At 36.1% G+C, this 24635-nt stretch overlaps 2 protein-coding genes and 1 pseudogene across 2 annotated transcripts; all 3 read right to left on the bottom strand.

The window, feature by feature from the left end:
- Window positions 1-8763: 8763 nt before the first annotated feature.
- Window positions 8764-12483, bottom strand: LOC129950773 (uncharacterized protein K02A2.6-like). Its single transcript, XM_056062720.1, has 2 exons — window positions 9619-12483; window positions 8764-9525 (listed from the first exon to the last, which is right to left on the bottom strand). The coding sequence occupies exons 1-2, from the start codon at window positions 12481-12483 to the stop codon at window positions 8764-8766; spliced, it is 3627 nt and encodes a 1208-aa protein (XP_055918695.1).
- Window positions 12484-13590: 1107 nt separating this feature from the next.
- Window positions 13591-17310, bottom strand: LOC129950690 (uncharacterized protein K02A2.6-like). Its single transcript, XM_056062639.1, has 2 exons — window positions 14446-17310; window positions 13591-14352 (listed from the first exon to the last, which is right to left on the bottom strand). The coding sequence occupies exons 1-2, from the start codon at window positions 17308-17310 to the stop codon at window positions 13591-13593; spliced, it is 3627 nt and encodes a 1208-aa protein (XP_055918614.1).
- A 3201-nt stretch (window positions 17311-20511) lies between these two features.
- On the bottom strand, window positions 20512-22830 carry LOC129940633 (putative nuclease HARBI1; annotated as a pseudogene).
- Window positions 22831-24635: the final 1805 nt, after the last annotated feature.

The raw sequence follows: 24635 nt of genomic DNA, 5'->3' as shown, positions 1-24635 counted from the left end.
GAACTTAAAATTGATCTATACAGTATAAAAAGAATGTCTATTGGCATCAAAGTTAATTGTGAAGATATTGATACACATGCTTAACTTTGTGCTGCACTTAAAGTAAAAAATTGGCAATTTTTTACACACGATCTGCCAGCAGTAAGATCTTTTAAAGTTATGTTATATGGCTTATATGAAGTTAAAGTCGACGAACTTCAACAAGAACTAGTGTCACGTGGTCTTAAATGTCTTAGTATCAAATTGCTAAAAAAAAGTATGATAATTTCATTGATATTTTCTATCTTATCAACCTTGAGTGTGGTTCAGTAAAATTAAATGAACTAAAAAACAATTTCGTTCAGTATTTAGAACCGAAGTTAAATGGGACTTCGCCCGAAGGCAACGAAACAAAATGACGCAATGTTATAATTGCCAAATGTTTTGTCATGGTGAAAAAATTGCCACGTAAAGACTCATTGTGATAACTGTTTCCAAAATCACGCAACTAATGATTGTGACTCTTTATCTATCAAATGTGCAAATTTTAAGGAAACGCATAAAGCCAATGACCGTATGTTCATCGCATTGACGACCTACTATAGCGATGGCACAACAGGAGGCAATGACCAGCGCAACTTCGAGTTGTGTTATTATTTTTATTTATTTATTTTAATGCTGACATATTTAAATGTTATTGATTGACATAATTTGTATATATTTTGATTTGTAAGGAAATTATAATTATATGTAATCGATACTTTGTAATAAAAATTGTATTATGTGTAATGAATAGTTTAAGTATAAAAGAGACATAATTGTCAACAATAAAGGCATTCGTCAGTAACAACCAATCATACCAAGGTGTTTTTATTTACGAATCTCCACAAGAACAAGTTCAAGTGCTTGGATCTTGATTCTTCCTAATCTTATTGTTTATGTACAGTAAGAAAAGTCAATAATTGTATTGAACAATTTAACTTTACAAAACACCGTATTTGCATGAGCCAACAAAGTTTTTGTAAAATTAGAGATAAATTATCATCGCGTAATAAAGCACATCACAACAACAAGACGACTTTTGCAAGAACAATGCACACAATGCCACAGCAGCGGCAACATCAATCGTTTGTAATTGACATGAACGACTTTCCTGCGATTTCGCCACACAAGAGGTCCAAGGTGCCAAACTCAACTGAAAGTGTAGCTGTAGAAAATGTTTCAAATGACAACAACAAAGGTTATAATGCTCACGGTTTCCGGAGTGGGTAGGATCCTACCAAACTGGGTAGGTTTTTTTACCTTGGGTAGGTTGGTAGGTTTGAAGTCAATTTGGTAGGTTTTTCCAATATTCTAAATTCTAGAATAATTTTATTTTTAATAATTGACAAAAAAAATTGTAATGGTGTCAAATCTACCCAAAATATTTGTGCCAAACAAATGTGCCCATCTAAACCGAGAGTAATAATATTAATTAGTGTATGTAAACGCAGTATCCTCATTGTTAGTGTCTGAACTCATCCATTTTCATGTTTTGTGTTGACACTAACTTCACATTCTTGATTTTCATTCGATTGGATTTTGTTGCAAACAAAACATGGATAGGTAAATATATTATTGAATAAATAGTAAAAGTTTTTATAAATTAGTACTAAACAAAATTTGTTTGTTAGATTTATAATACGAAAAAAAAGAAAATCTGAAAGAGAAATCGACGATTCGTCTTCGAAGGCCAGCACATCCAAAACAATAAAGTTGCCTTCAAGCAGGTAAATGGCGGATTAACTCACAAAATTATGAAACTAAATTTAAACATGTTTGCAGCAAAGAAAAACAAACTTCTTCTAGTGGCAAAGTCGGGGATGGTTCATCTGAAGTCGGGTTCATCACCTTTACCATGTTTAACATTAAATGAATCGCCTTCAATAAGCCGGTTAGTTTTATTAAAATGAAATGTAATTGACTAGTTTACTGAAATAAAGTATAAATCTATATTTTTCATAGAGAGCAAAGTATTGAAGAAATTGAAGAGGGTAATGAAGATGCAGAAAAAACGCAAACTGCAAAAAGAAATCGAAATTTTCGCGAGGAGTGGAAAACAACTTTTCCATGGGCAACAATGAAAAATAATAAATGCTTTTGTAAAGCTTGTGGTCAATCACTCAAGCCACCTAACATTACATCAAAAAACCGATTCACATATTCGGAATTTAGAAAAGAAAAAAACCAAGTTCAAATTGAATCGTTCATGAACCAGGAAAAGATACAGTTTCGGGAGCAAGTCCGCCTAGCTGAGCTTACTCTGGTGTTTTTTTTAATTTCACACAATTTACCATTTTTGCTTATGTAGTATATTTAAATATTTAGAATTATACTAAAATTTATCCAATTGTATGGTAATGCCTTTTATTTATTTAAGTTGGTACAACTTAGAAATTATACCAAATACTTAGATATCCGAGGGACATCCATTTTGATATAGATCAGACTTGGCTTGCTCCTTCAACCTCAGCTTAGAGTATGACGTATTTTTTAATTAATAAAGAAAACTTGAATTATTATAGAATTGTAACCAGAGTTTTATTTCCTCAACATTAAACATAAAAGCTTATGAACTATTTGCCAAATTTATTAAGAGAATGTTTTCCTGATTCAAAAATAGCGAAGTCGATACAATGCGGTAGAACTAAGGCGACTGAGCTGGCCGAAGTTTTGGGCAATAGAGCTAAGAAAAAAATTGTTTTGGATCTTTAAACTACAAAATTTTCTCTGATAGTGGACGAGACAACAGATTTGTTAACAAAAAAATCATTAGTTATGGTAGTAAGGTATGTAGATAAGATCTCTAAATGCATCCATGATCGTTTTTTGGGTCTTATTGAAATGTTCAAAACGGATGCGGATACTATTTACAAGTGTATTAAACAATTTTTTAATGAAAATAACATACCACTTAACAATTTAATTGGTCTCTAATGTGGCAAGCGTCATAGCAGGAGAATTAAATGATGTTCGAGCCCTGCATTTCCCCAAATAATCGAACTAATCCCACCACTCTGGATTTATTCCTAACTAACACGCCCGAGCTTTTTACCCAACCCAACGTTGTAAATTATCTTAGTTCAAATCACTTTCCCGTTCTTATAGGAATTAATTCTACCCCTGTAGAGACATTTAATATTGTCTATGACTTTAAAAACACAAATTGGAACAGATTTAAAAGCATTACCGGTCATTAGTTCTAATAATATACATTTTATTCAAATTGATGAGTCTGTGAGTGCTTTCACGAACTCTGATTTCCGAAATCAATCTTGGAACCATAAGCTTCAATACTTAGATAAAGGGAGTAAACCCTTCTGGAATATTATAAAAGTTGTTAAGAAGAAAAAAGTTCACATTCCATCCTTTAAGATAGGTAATACAGTATTGCTTTCAAACGAAGAAAAAGCAGGTGCTTTAGCAACTGAATTGTGTGCTAACCACTTAGTTGCAAGCAATTTAACTGTAAACAGTTATATTGAAAACAATGTTTCGCAATCAATACAAAGGCTTAATACTAGTACCATTGATTTTACTGATGATATTATATCCACTGATGATCTAAAAGATATCTTACGAAGTCTTAAAAATACCAAATCACCAGGGTTTTATTGGTTTAAAAAATGTATTTCTAAAAAATCTTCCTAAAAAAGGTATACAATTTTTAACTGTGCTTTTCAATGCATATTTCAAAATAGGATACTTTCCAAATACTTGGAAAACGGCCAAAGTTATCCCAATCTTTAAGCCCAGCAAAAATGCTTGCCTGCCTTCTACCTACAGGCCAATTAGTTTATTAAGCTCTTTAAGTAAGTGCTTGGAAAAATTAATAAAAAGCAAACTATTACAACATGTGGAACAGTTTGATATCCTGCCACAGAAATAGTTTGGTTTTAGGAGACATCAGAGGCTGTCCAACAGGTTGATAGAATAACGAAAGATATTAAACACAACCTTACTATTGGAAAAAGTACGGGAATTGTCTTTCTTGATGTCGAAAAAGCATTTGACTCCGTGTGGCACGAGGGACTCATTCACAAACTTCTTGTTTTAAATTTTCCAATCTACCTGTAAAAATGATTTTATCCTTCCTTACAAAACGCACTTTCAAAGTCTCCGTTAATAATTGGTATTCTGATGTAATTGAAATTGTTGCAGGTGTACCTCAAGGATCCGTTCTTGCCCCTTATTGTATATTATATACACATATGATTTTCCGAAACCCCATAACTGTAAAGCTGCAATTTTCGTGGATGATACCTGCATTTACAATTGGTTCCTTAATCGAAACAAATCTGCAATCTGCTTTGTTCTCAGTGCAATCATATTGCAATGATTTGAAAATAAAATTAAACGCTTCCAAGACACAGGCCCTCTTTTTCACTAGGAAAAGAAAAGCCTGTTTTGGTTTCAAGCAATAGGCTTCAGTTGAATGGGGTTCAAACTGAACGGAAATCGAGCGCTAAGTATCTTGGGGTGCACCTGGACAAAACGTTGACATTTAGTTTGCATATTCAAGAAACACTAAATAAACTTAATATGGCGATAAAAACTCTATATCCATTTATAAATCGTAGATCCAAATTGAGTGTTGAAAACAAATTGTTATTATACAAAGTCATATTTCAAAGTATAATGCTATATGGTTCTCCTGTATGGGGAACATGTGCTAAAAGTCATATGAAAAGGCTGCAAATTATGCAAAATAACATTTTAAAAATGATGCTCAATCATCCCTGGCATTATTCTACTGAGGATCTGCACCAAGAAGCAAAAATTGAAAAAGTTGCATTTGGAATCTCAAAATTATATGATCGATATAAAATATTGTGCAGTTGCTCTGACAAAACCTTAATATTAATATTATTATCTAATTAATGCGTTGTAATTTTTCTATTCACTTGTTTATTGTTTGTTTATTAATTTTTTTTTGTATTTATTTATTTATTTATTTATTTACTTATTTATCTACTTATTTATTTATTTATTTATCTTTTTATCTGTTTACTTATTGTTAATTATATATTTTTGTTATTTGTTTAATTATTTATTTTTGTTACTTATTTATTTGTTTATTTATTTGTTTATTTATTTGTTTAATTATTTATTTTTGTTATTTATTTATATATTTAAAATTATTTATATATGTACATAACTGTGATAAACATTGTAGTAGATTTACTAGATTGTGTTAAATTCACACAATGATATCTTATTATTTAGAACTATAACATAAACATATTTGTCCGTGTAAACTAGGACTGAATAGTACGTGTAAATTGATCATCAGTTGTGTTGCTGAACGCACTCATTGATACAGGAGAAGTTTGACATATACACATTGAACATGACACTTATTTTACATGACTGGACGGAGGCACCTCGTGGACGGATTACGGATATACTACAAACATAATTATGCTTTTATTTTTATTATCTGTTATGTAAACAACATCTTTTTTGTGATACATACCAACCCATTTCTCTCTCCTCTCTTCTTACGGAAATATACTTATTTTAAAATTAAATGAAGGTTTTTCATGTAGCTTTTCCTTCTAAATACTTGTTGTATCTGTGATATTATTATTTTATAAATGTTATATGTAAGTAAATTGTGCAATCTAGTTATACGAACAAATTTATATAAATTTTTGGTTCAGTGAAGCATCAGTTATGGATCTATAATTTAACTGTCCACAATTTCTATAACGATCAAGCTTAATGTTATATGTGGCATGAAGGAATGGCAACGGGAGGTGAAAATGAGATGGCCTGTTGTATTTTTAAACACATGGACCAAGAAGTTCCGTTAAAAATGTAATTTCTTATAGCGAGTCTTGCCCGGTCCAAAATAAGAACACGCATGTTAATTTCATGTTTATAGCCGATTAAGTGAATAGCGACTATTCTTTAATTGAACGAAAAAAAAGAACACAACAGCTAAGATTCACCATCCAACAGAGTGGCAGAACTTTATTGCTGACATAAGGAACAGAAATCTTTTCAAAATGAAGGTAATGCGTCAGCTGAATAAAATAGTAAAATCTGAAAAAGCACTTGTAGATACAATTAAGGCTTAAAAACTTTCGAAGTGAAATTGAAGCTATCAGTTAAACTTGTTTTTACTAATAGGAGAAAAACAATTTATCCTTATAGTGTAAACAACCGTGATCTAAAAGGAAGAAACTAGCAATGTGATTCCCGTTCGCTCTATAAAGCCAGTATCCAGAAAGAGATAGGAAACATCATTAGTGAATATTTTCTTATAGAAAATGGTAATACAGCATTTTATAAAGAATACGGGACGTTATTCCACATAACAAACGTTATAACACTCTTACCGACGACGACGACACGGAAATCTAAACAACAAATGCAATTTGCTCTACGCGCTTTTGCGCGAGCTGCACGTTAGTGAACATGGCAACATGGCCGGGGTATAATTATTTGGGGCCGGGCAATGGTTTGAGTGAGCACGCGCCAATAGTAAATAGTACAGATTTTATAGCCTATATTCACGATTTGGAGTATGCGTTAGCAGAAAAACCAGAGGATATAAGGGCAGCGATCGTGAAGCAATAAGTAGTTTTTTGACAGACTTCAAAGCGACTTATAGTGTTGCTGATTTAGTGGGAATTCTCGGTCTCGGTATAAAATATGGCATTGAGAGTGTATTCAAAGTGCAATATCCTCGTAATATTGGTGGTCAAAATGTTAATGTAATGGGTAGAGATATTTCTTGCTGAAATGATTATTTGGAGCAACAAAAACTAAATCATTTAGAAAGTGAATGGAATCGACTGAAACAAAAATATCCGCGAATAAACGACTATAAATTGAGTAGTGAAGGAAAAGAATTAAGAAAACATTACGATAAAAACGGTCACTATTGGACTCAATTACGTCAAAGATACGAACAAGCCTATGGTATAAGCTTAAGTGGTGGTGCTAATAAACGTAATCGTCCACCAAATGGCGACGATCAAGAGGAAATAAGTCCAAATAAATTAATTCGATGTGATGAAGACTATCCAGACAATCCAGAAGTATCTAGAAACGTTAACTACAAACCAGTGGATAATAGTCGGGCTGGTGATTTTAGTGATGATTATTTGGTTGACGAAGTACCTGATATGGCACAAGAACGAAATCATGGCCAGGAGCCGATGGATGTTGCAGAGAGCGGGACTTCTAGGGGACCGAATTCAGGCCTTCGAGATGGTGCCAGTGGTTCAGGAGGCTCTTCATCTTCTGGGTCCGCATCGACCAGTATACAGGGAAATCTAACATACATACATCCAAGTCAGCCATCCAAATGGGTGAATTTGGATTTTAGCGAAACAAGAATTTTATACTCTTATGGCTATCGAGTTAAAGAGGTCAATAAGATGACTTATGATGCAATTTCTACACCGTTGGCATTGATACCGGTTGATTTTCTGCCATTCTATTTATCACATGCCGAATGGGACTCATTGCCAGCCGGATCTAAAGTACTACAGGTCAGCTGTACAGTGACACCGTTGGGCACAAGGACTGCATTTGATGTTGGTACAACGGTCAGTGGCAGTGGAACCTCAGAATATGTTCCCATAGGATTAGTGGCTCATGGTACAAATATTCAATTTTATGGTTCGAATAAAAAATATGAGAGCGCCACTACGGATCCAATGTCACCTACTAGTGTAAAGAATATATCGGCTGAACAAATAGCCAAAAATTATTATACACATGTTTCATCGAATGCAATGTGTGTTCCTATGCCCATTAATGAATATTGGGTACACGAATGGAATAAATCGAAAAATCCCGATAAAAAATATCCACAATATCTAATACATAATCGTGGTGTTGCTCGAGCCGACTAAGTTGTAACACAATTTTTAACTAATCAACATATTGCTAAACCAATTGCTCACTACAGCTATACACCAAAGGAGGCTACAATTCGTAAGAACAAAGAACACTTTATACCGTATAATAAAAAAAACAATTGTGTTGAAACCTGTATGAGACGTCCACGTTCATTGGTCTTAAAATATTTTGAAGATGTTAAAGGTGCACTGTTGTGATTAAAAGAAATGGTTTAATACTTTTATGATCACAAAGATTTATTTCAATTAATAATATAATTTATAATTCAGGAAAAAGCAAAGAGGTAAGCTCGGGTTTAAGGTTAGAAAGGAAGTCACTAAATATAATTAGATGACAGTAAAATTAATGACAATCTAAAAAGGCAAACACTGTTGCCAACAAATTATTTAATGGTGTTATTACATCACTCCCTCAGACTTAATTTGGAAAGAAGACTGGTTTTTTCCTTATCCTTCCCGTACGTCTGAGTGTAGGCGTAGCTGTGGATTCAGTCATCTGCGCTGTTTTTTTCTGCTGTTCAATTTGAAGTCCTGGTATCTGACTGCCCGATGCCATGGGGCTGGAACCACTTCTTACTTCGTTGTCTAATCGAACATCGCTGTATGAAGAGCTGTCGGGTGACGATAATGAGTCTGTACGCAAATGCAAATCGATGTCGAGATCGTCAGTGTTAACGTCGTCTTCGTTTTCTGTATTTTTTCGTGCCCGCAGTTGATTTTGGTGACGTTTGACGTTGCCTCTAGATGTTTGTACGATGAACATCATCCGACCGACTACCTTGGTTATCAGTCCAGCGATCCAACGATTACCTCTGATATAAGATCTTGCGTACACTTTTTGGCCGATTTCAAATTTAGTACACTGATGCTAACTTTGGTGATTTTCTGGAAACATGGCCGAAAATATGGTGCGAGGCTGGCGGCCGTGCAAGAGTTCCGATGGTGATTTTTTTGATGATTGGATTGGTGTCGCTCGATATGTGATGAGATATTTGTATAAAGCCTTCTCTCGGTCATTCTCCTCCTGCATTATTTTTTTGAAAGATTCCTTGAATGTCCGGACAGCGCGTTCAGCTAAACCGTTTGACGCTGGGTGAAATGGTGCTGTTCTCACATGTTCAATGGAATTTAGCTTGCAGAACATTTTGAACTTGGCTGATGAGAACTGCGGGCCATTGTCGCTAACGATTGTGCTTGGCAGTCCCTCGATTGCAAAAATTTTTTGTAAAGCATAAATTGTAGATTCTGTTGTTGTCGATGACAGCTCAAAAATAAATGGAAAACTGGAAAAAGAATCTATAACAATTAGCCACATTCGAGAGAAAAAAGGACCTGCGAAATCGATGTGGATTCTTTCCCACGGTCCAGCTGCCGCAGGCCAGGATGAATATTGTTGCTTCGGTTGACTTGCATGTAGACCACAGTTTGAACAAGCTTCTGAACAATTTTTAATCGCTTGATCAATGTTCGGGAACCATATATACCTGCGCGCTAGTTGTTTCATACGAGTTTGGCCCCAATGACCCTCGTGAAGCATTTTGAGAACCTGGTCTTCGAGCGATTTCGGTATGACGACGCGGGTATGCTCTGTTTGCAGAAGCAATACTCCACTCTGCAGAGAAAGAGCAAACTTTCGATGAAAATATGGAATTAAATTTACCTGTGATTTAGATAGCTTCTGTGGCCATCCGTTTTGAATGTAATGTAATGTTTTAATGTCAACTGTAAACATTTTTTTCTCTCTGTTATCAAATTCAATGTCATCTCCCATGGGTAGGCGTGATAAGACGTCAGCATTTGCATGATTCTTTGTGTTGCGGTAGTGAATCGTATAACTATAGGCCTGGAGAATAATTGCCCAACGTTGAAGCCGATGAAGAGTCATAACTGGTAGTTTTTTTGATGGGTGGAAAAGAGTGACAAGTGCTTGATGATCGGTGAGCAAAATGAACTGTCTGCCATAGAGGTACTGATGGTATCTCGTAACGCCGAAGATAATTGATAAGGCTTCTCTTTCAATTTGAGAGTATTTTGCCTGATGCTCGTTCAAGGTTTTCGATGCGAAAGAAATTGGCTTTTCTGTGCCGTCTGGATAGCGGTGTGAAAGAACAGCTCCTATTCCCGTTTTTGACGCATCAGTTGCTAACACGAGAGGAACATTTTCGTCGAAGTGAATTAATTGAACCGCATTGATGATATCGTTCTTCAATAAATTAAAAGCTGTACTTTGTTCTGTTCCCCACACGAATTTCTTGTCGTGTCGTCTAAGTTGATTCAAGGCTGAGGCCTTTGACGAAAAATTTTGAATAAACTTGTTGTAATAATTTATTTTGCCAATAAATGATTCTAATTCCGTTATGTTTTTTGGTTCTGGCATTAACTTTATTGCTTCTATTCTTTTTTCAGTTGGTCTAATACCTTTTGCATCGATTTCGTGGCCTACATACTCTAATTTGTCTTGCGCAAGGTGACACTTTTCTTGTCTACATTTGAGGTTATGTGCGGCGAGCCTGTTTAAGAGTGTTTCGACATTATTTCGGTGTTCTTCATTATTCTTACCAGTGACAATGACATCATCGAGGTATACTGCGCATCCAGGTATACCAGCTACTACACCTTCCATGATTCTTTGAAAGATGCCAGGTGCACTCGCAATTCCGAATGGCAATCGTTCAAATTGGAAAAGGCCAAAAGGAGTGTTTATAACCATCAGCTTTTTTGAAGACTCTGTGAGTTCTATCTGAAGATAAGCGTCACTCAGATCAATTTTAGTGAATAACTGGCCACCGCTTAGTTTGTGAAACAACTCCTCGATTCGTGGTATCGGATATCGATCAACTTCAATTTGTGGATTTACAGTGACTTTAAAATCAGCACAAATTCTTATCTTGCCATTCTGTTTTTTTACTACCACAATTGGTGCGGCCCATTCACTCGAGTTCACTGGCTTGAGGATATTCTGGGATACAAATCGGTTAATTTCAGTGCGGACGTCTTCATAAAGTGCGAATGGTAGATTGTAGGGTTTGTAAAACTTTGGTTGAGCATTTGGTTTTAATACTATGTTAGCCTTATACGTGGAACAGAGTCCTAGTTCGGATGAGAATGTGGACTGAAATTTAATTTTAAGAGCTTCGAGATCTGCCTTAAGAGATTTTTGGTCTACTTTGAAACATTGAGGGGTTGAAGAACTGCACTCGTTCATGTTCTTTGGCATTTGTATGCCGAATTCCAGTTTTTGAAACCAATCCATGCCTAGGATGTTGGTTGCACTGGGACTGTCAACGACTGTTAAACTCAAACTTTTATGATATGACGCTAAGGCTACGTCGACTAATATCGTGCCTTTCAATGGTAAGATGTTACCACCGTATGTTTTTAAAATCTTTGTTGTGGGTAAACACAAGGGATTGTTCAGTTGCTTCAAACCTTCAAGACCAATAAGTGAACACGACGCACCTGTATCTATTTGGAACTTAAGAATTTTCTCATTGACGCTTACATCTACGAATAGCTTATCTGAATGTATAGGGCTACTATGATTGACTTCGATTTGTGACACAAGTGAATCAAATAGATCAACAGTACTTACGGTTTCAAAGGGTTTTATCTGATTTATAGTTTCATGATTTTTGCTCTGCCACTTTGAGACCTCTGGTTTCCGATTGTTTGACTGGGATGATCGATTATGATGAGTTGAATTTGGGACTTTTGATGACATGCATACGGCTGCAATGTGCCCGACTCTTTTACATTTCTTACAGATCGATTTTTTTTTATAATGGAAGCACTCAGATCGTTGATGAGAGATGTCGCATCCTGGGCACGACTTATTACTTTGTCTAACTACATTCTTACTCCCAGTACAATAGTTACCTACCCGCTTACCTCTTGATCGTTGATGTGTTGATCGGTGCACAGCATTCACCTCTGCTTCACTTTTCTGCTCACCCTTAAGCTCACTGCATGTTTTCATAGTTTCCTCGTAGAGTTGTGCAATTTGAATAACCTCTTCCAGTGTTGGGTTTTCTTTTTGTAGAGCAGTTGACCGAACCTTATCATGTGGAGTATATAGGATAATCATATCCCTAATCTTCGAGTCTACGTATGATTCTCCACATCCTGCTTTTTCACAGACAAACATGCATTCTTTGGCTGTTCCACGCAATTCTGCAACCCAATCCGAATAAGTTTGGTTAGGTTGCATGAACGTCCTATAGAATTTGAATCTAGATGCAAGCATGTGAGGCTTTTTTTCAAAATGATTAGTGAGTTTTTCAATTAATTGACCGAAAGATACTTGCGCAACCTTTTCCCCATAAAATTTTTGAAGTAAGTCCAGAGAGTTGCCGCCAATCCAGCTAAGCAAACAAGCTCGCTTTGTGTCGTCTTCAATTACGTTGTTTGCAATAAAGTGTTGTTCCAGCTGAAGAAGATACGTGGCCCACGTTTCTTTAGATTTGTCGAAGGATTTGAAAGAAGAAATGAATGATTGTTTTACAGGTTTTTGCTCCAAGACGCTCTTGAGGAATTCTTGATTGGAGTCCTGAAGCCTCTTGAGTATAATTTCGAGAGTTGTAGCGTCCATACTCGTGGGGTTCGTTCTTTTCCTCGTCGCCAAATGTTGTGATTAAAAGAACATTAAAAGAAATGGCTGAACAAATAGCCAAAAATTATTATACACATGTTTCATCGAATGCAATGTGTGTTCCTATGCCCATTAATGAATATTGGGTACACGAATGGAATAAATCGAAAAATCCCGATAAAAAATATCCACAATATCTAATACATAATCGTGGTGTTGCTCGAGCCGACTAAGTTGTAACACAATTTTTAACTAATCAACATATTGCTAAACCAATTGCTCACTACAGCTATACACCAAAGGAGGCTACAATTCGTAAGAACAAAGAACACTTTATACCGTATAATAAAAAAAACAATTGTGTTGAAACCTGTATGAGACGTCCACGTTCATTGGTCTTAAAATATTTTGAAGATGTTAAAGGTGCACTGTTGTGATTAAAAGAAATGGTTTAATACTTTTATGATCACAAAGATTTATTTCAATTAATAATATAATTTATAATTCAGGAAAAAGCAAAGAGGTAAGCTCGGGTTTAAGGTTAGAAAGGAAGTCACTAAATATAATTAGATGACAGTAAAATTAATGACAATCTAAAAAGGCAAACACTGTTGCCAACAAATTATTTAATGGTGTTATTACATCACTCCCTCAGACTTAATTTGGAAAGAAGACTGGTTTTTTCCTTATCCTTCCCGTACGTCTGAGTGTAGGCGTAGCTGTGGATTCAGTCATCTGCGCTGTTTTTTTCTGCTGTTCAATTTGAAGTCCTGGTATCTGACTGCCCGATGCCATGGGGCTGGAACCACTTCTTACTTCGTTGTCTAATCGAACATCGCTGTATGAAGAGCTGTCGGGTGACGATAATGAGTCTGTACGCAAATGCAAATCGATGTCGAGATCGTCAGTGTTAACGTCGTCTTCGTTTTCTGTATTTTTTCGTGCCCGCAGTTGATTTTGGTGACGTTTGACGTTGCCTCTAGATGTTTGTACGATGAACATCATCCGACCGACTACCTTGGTTATCAGTCCAGCGATCCAACGATTACCTCTGATATAAGATCTTGCGTACACTTTTTGGCCGATTTCAAATTTAGTACACTGATGCTAACTTTGGTGATTTTCTGGAAACATGGCCGAAAATATGGTGCGAGGCTGGCGGCCGTGCAAGAGTTCCGATGGTGATTTTTTTGATGATTGGATTGGTGTCGCTCGATATGTGATGAGATATTTGTATAAAGCCTTCTCTCGGTCATTCTCCTCCTGCATTATTTTTTTGAAAGATTCCTTGAATGTCCGGACAGCGCGTTCAGCTAAACCGTTTGACGCTGGGTGAAATGGTGCTGTTCTCACATGTTCAATGGAATTTAGCTTGCAGAACATTTTGAACTTGGCTGATGAGAACTGCGGGCCATTGTCGCTAACGATTGTGCTTGGCAGTCCCTCGATTGCAAAAATTTTTTGTAAAGCATAAATTGTAGATTCTGTTGTTGTCGATGACAGCTCAAAAATAAATGGAAAACTGGAAAAAGAATCTATAACAATTAGCCACATTCGAGAGAAAAAAGGACCTGCGAAATCGATGTGGATTCTTTCCCACGGTCCAGCTGCCGCAGGCCAGGATGAATATTGTTGCTTCGGTTGACTTGCATGTAGACCACAGTTTGAACAAGCTTCTGAACAATTTTTAATCGCTTGATCAATGTTCGGGAACCATATATACCTGCGCGCTAGTTGTTTCATACGAGTTTGGCCCCAATGACCCTCGTGAAGCATTTTGAGAACCTGGTCTTCGAGCGATTTCGGTATGACGACGCGGGTATGCTCTGTTTGCAGAAGCAATACTCCACTCTGCAGAGAAAGAGCAAACTTTCGATGAAAATATGGAATTAAATTTACCTGTGATTTAGATAGCTTCTGTGGCCATCCGTTTTGAATGTAATGTAATGTTTTAATGTCAACTGTAAACATTTTTTTCTCTCTGTTATCAAATTCAATGTCATCTCCCATGGGTAGGCGTGATAAGACGTCAGCATTTGCATGATTCTTTGTGTTGCGGTAGTGAATCGTATAACTATAGGCCTGGAGAATAATTGCCCAACGTTGAAGCCGATGAAGAGTCATAACTGGTAGTTTTTTTGATGGGTGGAAAAGAGTGACAAGTGCTTGATGATCGGTGAGCAAAATGAACTGTCTGCCATAGAGGTACTGATGGTATCTCGTAACGCCGAAGATAATTGATAAGGCTTCTCTTTCAATTTGAGAGTATTTTGCCTGATGCTCGTTCAAGGTTTTCGATGCGAAAGAAATTGGCTTTTCTGTGCCGTCTGGATAGCGGTGTGAAAGAACAGCTCCTATTCCCGTTTTTGACGCATCAGTTGCTAACACGAGAGGAACATTTTCGTCGAAGTGAATTAATTGAACCGCATTGATGATATCGTTCTTCAATAAATTAAAAGCTGTACTTTGTTCTGTTCCCCACACGAATTTCTTGTCGTGTCGTCTAAGTTGATTCAAGGCTGAGGCCTTTGACGAAAAATTTTGAATAAACTTGTTGTAATAATTTATTTTGCCAATAAATGATTCTAATTCCGTTATGTTTTTTGGTTCTGGCATTAACTTTATTGCTTCTATTCTTTTTTCAGTTGGTCTAATACCTTTTGCATCGATTTCGTGGCCTACATACTCTAATTTGTCTTGCGCAAGGTGACACTTTTCTTGTCTACATTTGAGGTTATGTGCGGCGAGCCTGTTTAAGAGTGTTTCGACATTATTTCGGTGTTCTTCATTATTCTTACCAGTGACAATGACATCATCGAGGTATACTGCGCATCCAGGTATACCAGCTACTACACCTTCCATGATTCTTTGAAAGATGCCAGGTGCACTCGCAATTCCGAATGGCAATCGTTCAAATTGGAAAAGGCCAAAAGGAGTGTTTATAACCATCAGCTTTTTTGAAGACTCTGTGAGTTCTATCTGAAGATAAGCGTCACTCAGATCAATTTTAGTGAATAACTGGCCACCGCTTAGTTTGTGAAACAACTCCTCGATTCGTGGTATCGGATATCGATCAACTTCAATTTGTGGATTTACAGTGACTTTAAAATCAGCACAAATTCTTATCTTGCCATTCTGTTTTTTTACTACCACAATTGGTGCGGCCCATTCACTCGAGTTCACTGGCTTGAGGATATTCTGGGATACAAATCGGTTAATTTCAGTGCGGACGTCTTCATAAAGTGCGAATGGTAGATTGTAGGGTTTGTAAAACTTTGGTTGAGCATTTGGTTTTAATACTATGTTAGCCTTATACGTGGAACAGAGTCCTAGTTCGGATGAGAATGTGGACTGAAATTTAATTTTAAGAGCTTCGAGATCTGCCTTAAGAGATTTTTGGTCTACTTTGAAACATTGAGGGGTTGAAGAACTGCACTCGTTCATGTTCTTTGGCATTTGTATGCCGAATTCCAGTTTTTGAAACCAATCCATGCCTAGGATGTTGGTTGCACTGGGACTGTCAACGACTGTTAAACTCAAACTTTTATGATATGACGCTAAGGCTACGTCGACTAATATCGTGCCTTTCAATGGTAAGATGTTACCACCGTATGTTTTTAAAATCTTTGTTGTGGGTAAACACAAGGGATTGTTCAGTTGCTTCAAACCTTCAAGACCAATAAGTGAACACGACGCACCTGTATCTATTTGGAACTTAAGAATTTTCTCATTGACGCTTACATCTACGAATAGCTTATCTGAATGTATAGGGCTACTATGATTGACTTCGATTTGTGACACAAGTGAATCAAATAGATCAACAGTACTTACGGTTTCAAAGGGTTTTATCTGATTTATAGTTTCATGATTTTTGCTCTGCCACTTTGAGACCTCTGGTTTCCGATTGTTTGACTGGGATGATCGATTATGATGAGTTGAATTTGGGACTTTTGATGACATGCATACGGCTGCAATGTGCCCGACTCTTTTACATTTCTTACAGATCGATTTTTTTTTATAATGGAAGCACTCAGATCGTTGATGAGAGATGTCGCATCCTGGGCACGACTTATTACTTTGTCTAACTACATTCTTACTCCCAGTACAATAGTTACCTACCCGCTTACCTCTTGATCGTTGATGTGTTGATCGGTGCACAGCATTCACCTCTGCTTCACTTTTCTGCTCACCCTTAAGCTCACTGCATGTTTTCATAGTTTCCTCGTAGAGTTGTGCAATTTGAATAACCTCTTCCAGTGTTGGGTTTTCTTTTTGTAGAGCAGTTGACCGAACCTTATCATGTGGAGTATATAGGATAATCATATCCCTAATCTTCGAGTCTACGTATGATTCTCCACATCCTGCTTTTTCACAGACAAACATGCATTCTTTGGCTGTTCCACGCAATTCTGCAACCCAATCCGAATAAGTTTGGTTAGGTTGCATGAACGTCCTATAGAATTTGAATCTAGATGCAAGCATGTGAGGCTTTTTTTCAAAATGATTAGTGAGTTTTTCAATTAATTGACCGAAAGATACTTGCGCAACCTTTTCCCCATAAAATTTTTGAAGTAAGTCCAGAGAGTTGCCGCCAATCCAGCTAAGCAAACAAGCTCGCTTTGTGTCGTCTTCAATTACGTTGTTTGCAATAAAGTGTTGTTCCAGCTGAAGAAGATACGTGGCCCACGTTTCTTTAGATTTGTCGAAGGATTTGAAAGAAGAAATGAATGATTGTTTTACAGGTTTTTGCTCCAAGACGCTCTTGAGGAATTCTTGATTGGAGTCCTGAAGCCTCTTGAGTATAATTTCGAGAGTTGTAGCGTCCATACTCGTGGGGTTCGTTCTTTTCCTCGTCGCCAAATGTTGTGATTAAAAGAACATTAAAAGAAATGGCTGAACAAATAGCCAAAAATTATTATACACATGTTTCATCGAATGCAATGTGTGTTCCTATGCCCATTAATGAATATTGGGTACACGAATGGAATAAATCGAAAAATCCCGATAAAAAATATCCACAATATCTAATACATAATCGTGGTGTTGCTCGAGCCGACTAAGTTGTAACACAATTTTTAACTAATCAACATATTGCTAAACCAATTGCTCACTACAGCTATACACCAAAGGAGGCTACAATTCGTAAGAACAAAGAACACTTTATACCGTATAATAAAAAAAACAATTGTGTTGAAACCTGTATGAGACGTCCACGTTCATTGGTCTTAAAATATTTTGAAGATGTTAAAGGTGCACCATCTATTGGTAGAATTGGATTTACCGTCGAAAATAAATTCTCTTCAATATCAAATCGTATTGACAATACCTATGAACGTCGCATTGAAAATTATGGTACATTTAATTTGATAAGTGACACCCCAAACACTACAGCAAAACCACAATTGCATGTAGGTTTAATTGCTACACCTCAATTGAATCCTTATTATTACTTATTACCTACCTGAATTCATCATGCTATGTAGAATGTTCAATGAAAATTCCCTTCAGACGGTACATGTTACTTTGGTTTGGCCGACATTGAAGATCATGAAGTACAAGTAAAGAAAATCAAACAAAAACAACAAAAGCCTGTTGTTGTATGATGACAGGTGTTCTGGTTATTACTGCATCAGGCATATATTTTACCTTAGCGTTGACAGTGTCACCTCCAAGAATCATCTTTAGTGTCTCTTCAGCTGATGGTTCCATCATTGACTCGTTCCAAAGAATTACACGTCGGTCACAGCACTCCATCAATGGGAAACTGAAATACCTGTTAAAATTGCCCATTTGTCCGAAATTAATAAAATAATGTATAAATGTATCAATGAAAAAGTTTCCATGCGCTCTACGTGACCCAGCCATCTTAGTCGTTGGACTCTTACTCTTCTGGTTAAGTCAACGTCGCTGTACAGCCCGTACAGTTCATCGTTCCATCTTCTCCTTAACTCCCCTTCGATGCATACGGGACCGTAGATCACACGAAGAACTTTTCTCTCGAAGCGACCCAAGGTGCTTTCATCCGCTTTTGTCATGGTCCATGCTTCTGCACCGTATAGCAGGACGGGGATGATAAAGGTCTTATATAGCAACACTTTGGTCCCTCGAGAGAGGACTTTACCACTCAATTGCTTTCTTAGTCCAAAGAAACAGCGGTTAGCAAGAGTTATTCTGCGTTTGATCTCAGCGCTGGTGTTGTTTTCTGCGTTTACAGCGGAGCCTAGGTAGACGAAGTCCTTGACTACCTCAAAGTTACGTCTGTCGATTGTGACGTTTTGACCAAAACGTCGGTGTTGTATGTCCTTTCTAGACGACAGCATGTACTTTGTTTTGCCCTCATTAACCGTTAAACCCATTTTTGCCGCATCTGCCTCAATACTCACATAAGCCCCATTGACATCACTATGAGTTCTTCGGATTATGTCAATGTCATCAGCATATGCCAGTAATTGGACAGACTTTTGAAAGATAGTGCCTCTAGTGTTGTCTTGTGAGCTCTGCACTATTCTTTCAAGCACGATGTTAAAAAAAATCGCATGATAGCGCATCACCTTGTCTAAAGCCTTTTTTGACATCAAAAGGTTCTGTTAAGTTGTTTCCAACCTTTATGGAGCAGCGTGAATTCTCCATGGTCATTCTGCACAAACGGACGAGTTTGGCAGGGATGCCAAAACTAGACATGGCTCTATACAGGTCGTGTAAATGTTCTCACAGGTTTCGTTTTCAATAAATATTAGTGAGTAAGGAAATTGTATTTTAGTGTTAAGCAGATTGTGACGAAGTAAACAATAAAAATTATTTTTTTTTAAATACAAAGATAAAACTTTGTAACTGTAACAACAACGGTGGTGGCAACAGGCGACGTAGCCACACATACATAATGGAAGTATCGTAGAAATACAAGTCGTATACAACAAAGGAACTAAAGCGGCATATACACGATTCAAAATCTCATCAAGCATGTAAGAGTGTGTTTGTGAAATTGCAACACGTATAGAATGTGTGTATGCTTGACGGGAAATCAAAATGTTTTGATTTTTCTTCAATCAGGGGTCTATTTTTGACAAGTGCTTGAAAAGTTGATTGATTGCTTTATCAAGTATCATTCTTGTTTTTGCTAGTGTCAAGACAGCATTCGGAAGGTTTTTTTTTTAATGTGCATGATTTAGCATTAGAATTTATTGCCAGCATTGTGGAACATTAAGTCGAAGGAGTACAGCAACCGGTGTTTGAAAATTGAGCAGTACAAAGAGAAGTATCCCGAAGCGAGTAAAATAGATGTGGCTTTAAAATTAAAAAATTGGATGGAACCCAACGATTTTTTGCTGAAAAATTCATAAATGAAATTCTGTTTGGGGGGCAAAAGGGTACATTGCACAAGAATGCAATATAAATCAAAGGATATGTAAAAAGTTTTATATTTGCTGCTGATGAAAAATATATACGAGAGAGAGAGAGCACACAAAAAATGAGAGACTGCCGGTAAGATATAAGAATATTGTAATTTTGTAAGGCATTCGAAAAGTAGCTGTGAATAAATAAGGTTGTTGATTACTAAAGGAGTGTTATTGAAATAAATTAAAGGTAAAAATATACAAATGAAAGTAAATGAAAGTGGTGTTTTTGTTAAAACAAATAAAATAAAAGTTAAATAAATAAAAAAAAAGTAGATTAAAAATGAGAAGTGGGATTATGATCCATTAACCTGAAAAACAGAAGTACAGTTTAGGGCCGTATTATCACTCGCGAGTCGCCTATTCAAATAAGCGAATGTGACTTTTTCGCATAACTGTTTGCGATTCGCCAAGTTGACGTTCGCCTTAAACTTCAAAAATTTGGCGAATTGAAATGTCGTTCTATTACAATTGGCGAATGCTCGCCTTTATCTGTCATAATCGGTCAAACTGTAATTCTTGGTGACTTTGAAAAAAACACAGTTTTGGATCATCCAAAAAAACCAAGCCCAATATTGGGATTCGTTTGCCCTTGAGCTAAACGCATTGGGACCTCCTATACGAGGGGGTAAAGAGTGGCATAAGGTACGTAACAAAGAATATTACAAAACGGTTTTATAAAATAAAATATTATAGGTTTGGCTGGACTATAAATTGAAATTGAAGAAGAAAATCGCGACAAATAAAAAGGATGTAGTCGCAACAGGTGGAGGACCTTTTCGGCAGTTGACTTTGTCCCCTTTGGAACAGGCAGTTGACAATTTGCTAAGTTTGCAGCAAGCTGTAAATCCAATGGGTAATACATTTGGAACAAATTCAACTGCAACAGTGGAACAACCCGACTCAAATAATGCAGACGTTGAAGTTGAAGATGCTCCCATGGCAATGACATCAGCCCAGTCAACAAAAATCAACGAATGTCGTAGAAGCAGGGGAAAGTTTGTGGATGAACGAGTCAAACTCCTAAAAAAACAAACGGAGACTCAAGAAAAACTTCTTGTTGCGTCGGATTCAATTCAAAAATCTCTTTCCGAAATGGCAAGATATTCAAGAAAGAATTATGAAGTAAACAAGGAACATGTTGAGGTACTGAAAGCAAAGGAAAAACGGAAGGAGAGAGAAAATGTGCAGAAGGCGCAACAACATAAAGATCTTCTGGATTTGAAAATAAAAAAACTGGAATGTAAATTACAATACCACCCAAAATAGTATAAGAAAGTAGAATTAGAACAAATGTATATAAATGTATGAAATCGTTTTTTTTTTCACTAAACTAAATTCTTTATTTATTTTCATTATTATTTTCATTTTATTAATATTTATCATCTGTGTATATATTATGAATTTTTTAATAGATTTTTTTTAACTTCTTTACTTCATTATTCTACTGTATCTTATTATTAGGTTTAAGTATAAAATAGAAAAATAAAAAAAAAAAAAACATTTCCTAAAGAGAAAATAATATTTCATTTCTTATTCGGGTACCTTCTGATGATAAATTAGCAGTGTCCAATTCCGTTGGTTCATTTTCAATCTCATTGGATTGCAAGGTTTCTTCTTCCACTGCCTCTGGATCTGGAATCTTGTACTTTCTACAAATATTATGCAGTGCACAAGAAGCGTTAACTATTTTGATGGCTTTCTGTGGACTGTAGTGCAGTTTTCGCTCATTCAAAACTGACCTGAATCTACTTTTTAAAACGCTAATTGTTCTCTCAATAATGTTTCTTGCCTTCGCATGTTTTTTATTGAATAGTCCTTCTCTAGACCCTGAGGAGGCATTTCTAAATGGAACGATTAAATACGGCAGTAGAGGATAACCTGAATCTCCTAGAATTTTTAAAAACAAAAAATTGTTTAAACATATGCTAATATAAGAGTATGATTCACATACCAAGATATCTTGGCCGCTCTTCATTTATCCACCACCTTTCCAACAAATCCTTTAACGCACTATTATTCCACACAAACGAGTCATGCGTAGAACCAGGATATCTAGCATCAATAAATCGTATTACTCCATTATTGTCACAAGCCTTAAAAAGAAAAAGTTTTACCTAAACATCAAGATTCAATTTTGAAGTACTTTACCACCATCGCATTTAAGCTGTAAAAACCTTTTCTATTTAAATATTGGTGTTGTAACTGAGCAGGAGCTATGATACCTATGTGAGTTCCGTCTACACATCCAACTATCCCTGGTAAGCCTGCTAGTTTCTCGCTTCTTGCTTTTCATTAGTGAACATATCTGCATTAATCCAAACTGGGCAGATTCTTGCTTCAAGCAAATTAAGAACTTCGCTTAAAACTACTGAAACTGTAGGTTGGGAGAAACCTAGCTCAAAGTCATTTCCTACACTGTTTTGATAACTTCCACATCCGAGAAATCGTAGTGCGCACGCAAGTTTTAAAATTGGTGGAATTGCAGAACTTTGAGTCGTTTGAAATCCTGAACTTATCTGACTTAAAACATATTGAAATGCGTGTTTGCTAAGCCGAAAGTATAACACAAATCTATGAAAAAAAAAACTAGTTAAATTTTATCAAAGTAAATGCTAATTTTATTACAAATTATCTGGTACTTCCAGTGGGTTGGAAGCATCTCTTAAACTTCTCCTCAATCTGCAGATCATGATTTTTTCTTTTTTATTTGTTACTTCTTCATTTTCATCCTCGAAAAACAGTTCAACGCTGCTAATCATCTTTATTTTTATTTACTTTTTTTTCACAAAAAACAATATTCTTCAATCTGACTTTATAAATATTTATCACAATGAATGACATTTCACTTTCAGTTTTTAATGTTGGCAGTTTTGTTTCGAAAGACGAACTACGGAGTTCGCCATTGGTAATACCACCAAACTTTTAATTCGCCAAAACATTCGACTTTAAGCGAATTTTCGACTCGCGAGTGATAATACGCCCATAAACTCACAAAGTGCGAGTGCGAGAATATATGTATATTAAAAAAAAAAAGAAACAAAACAAAATGAATAACGACGCGACATCATCGGTCGAAACATATAAAAAATATACCGCTGCGCAGCTTCGTAACTGGCTTGCGGAATTAAAAAAAAAGACAACAGGCACAAAGGCAGAACTAATTTTGAGATTGCTGACTGTACCAAATGAACAACGTGCCATGTACACACCAGGGGCACACGCAGACGCTGGCACAGTAAATAATACCCATGACGACGACCAGAGCGAGCAGGTAAGCAGCGACGACGAAGCCATCGAGTTGGATAGGGAGAGTACGAGAGTCGACAGACAACGAAAAACGAGAGGCCACAAAAATAAAGAGCGACAGCTAATGAGAGATGACGACGACGACGACGAGAGAACCACCACCACCATCAAACAACAAAAAAAAAGAGATCGAGCTACTAAGAGGATAGTTGAGGTACAGGATTATAATAAGCGAACGAAAGATCGAGGAAGAGTGGAGAAGAAGTATCAAGTAGGTGACTATGTAATGGTTACGAATTTTGTGAGTCCGGCGAATGTGTGTAAGAAAATAATTCCGAAATTTAAAGGACCTTATCAGATAAAACAGGTTTTGCCAAATGATCGTTATGTGATAGAGGATGTCGAGGGTTTTCAAATCACTCAGGTACCATATAGTGGAGTATGGGAGGTGGCAAATTTAAAGCCTTATTTTGGAGGAAAAGTAGTCGGTCAAAGGCAATAGGGACGATTGGGGGTCAGGAGGGTCGAATCGTAAGAGTACAAAATTAAATCAAAAGAGAGATAATGTAAACGAGAGACAGAGCATACAAAAAATGAGAGACTGCCGGTTACATATAAGAATATTGTAATTTTATAAGGCATTTGAAAAGTAGCTGTGAATAAATAAGGTTGTTGATTACTAAAGGAGTGTTATTGAAATAAATTAAAAGTAAAAATATACAAATGAAAGTAAATGAAAGTAGTGTTTTTTGTTAAAACAAATAAAAGAAAAGTTAAATAAATAAAAAGAAAGTAGATTAAACATGCTTGGATAAGGTTATTCGAGTCATTGCTGCATTTGTGCTATAAGCTTACAACTTTATCTTGGCGTTTATCAAGCGAAAACAAAAACATGGTAGAAAGAACAAAAAAAGATATCCAAACACAATTCCAGATCCAGCTGGAATTTATTGTCGACAAGCCTAAACCAGGCTTTGGAAACTCAAACGATGGGAATGTAGCTAGAAATTTTTTTCAAAACTACTCAATTTCTTCATCAATTACGAAAATAGATGCTGAACTTATAAAAAGATCTTACAAACAACATCCAGCGTATAAGACACCCATTTATTAAATAATCATTTATTCCTAATATTTGCATTTCATAAATTCATACATTCATTGATTTTCATTTATGTTCATGTATTTTACTTATTTTGTGAATTAATTTTTTGTTAATTTAACTTTATTTTCATAAAACAGAAAAAACACTTACATGTGTAAATAATCTTAATAATAATCAATTTGGCACCACAAACTGCGCTACTATAAAATGACTTTTGAGCTCAAACAGCTGTTAAAAGCTTTAATAAGGAAAAGCTCCTTTCAGAGCGTATAAAAGGAAGAACACGATGCGAAGAAAATCACTCTTGTTTGTTATTTCGTTGAGCGAAGGTTGCTACATAGCGTTTAGTTTTGTTTGTATGTTTTACTGCCGTTTTTCCCCCCGGATCGCATAAAATATTTCAA

The sequence above is a fragment of the Eupeodes corollae genome, chromosome 1, assembly GCF_945859685.1.
Source record: "Eupeodes corollae chromosome 1, idEupCoro1.1, whole genome shotgun sequence".
Taxonomy (NCBI): domain Eukaryota; kingdom Metazoa; phylum Arthropoda; class Insecta; order Diptera; family Syrphidae; genus Eupeodes; species Eupeodes corollae.
This window is presented reverse-complemented; position numbering and strand designations above follow the sequence as displayed.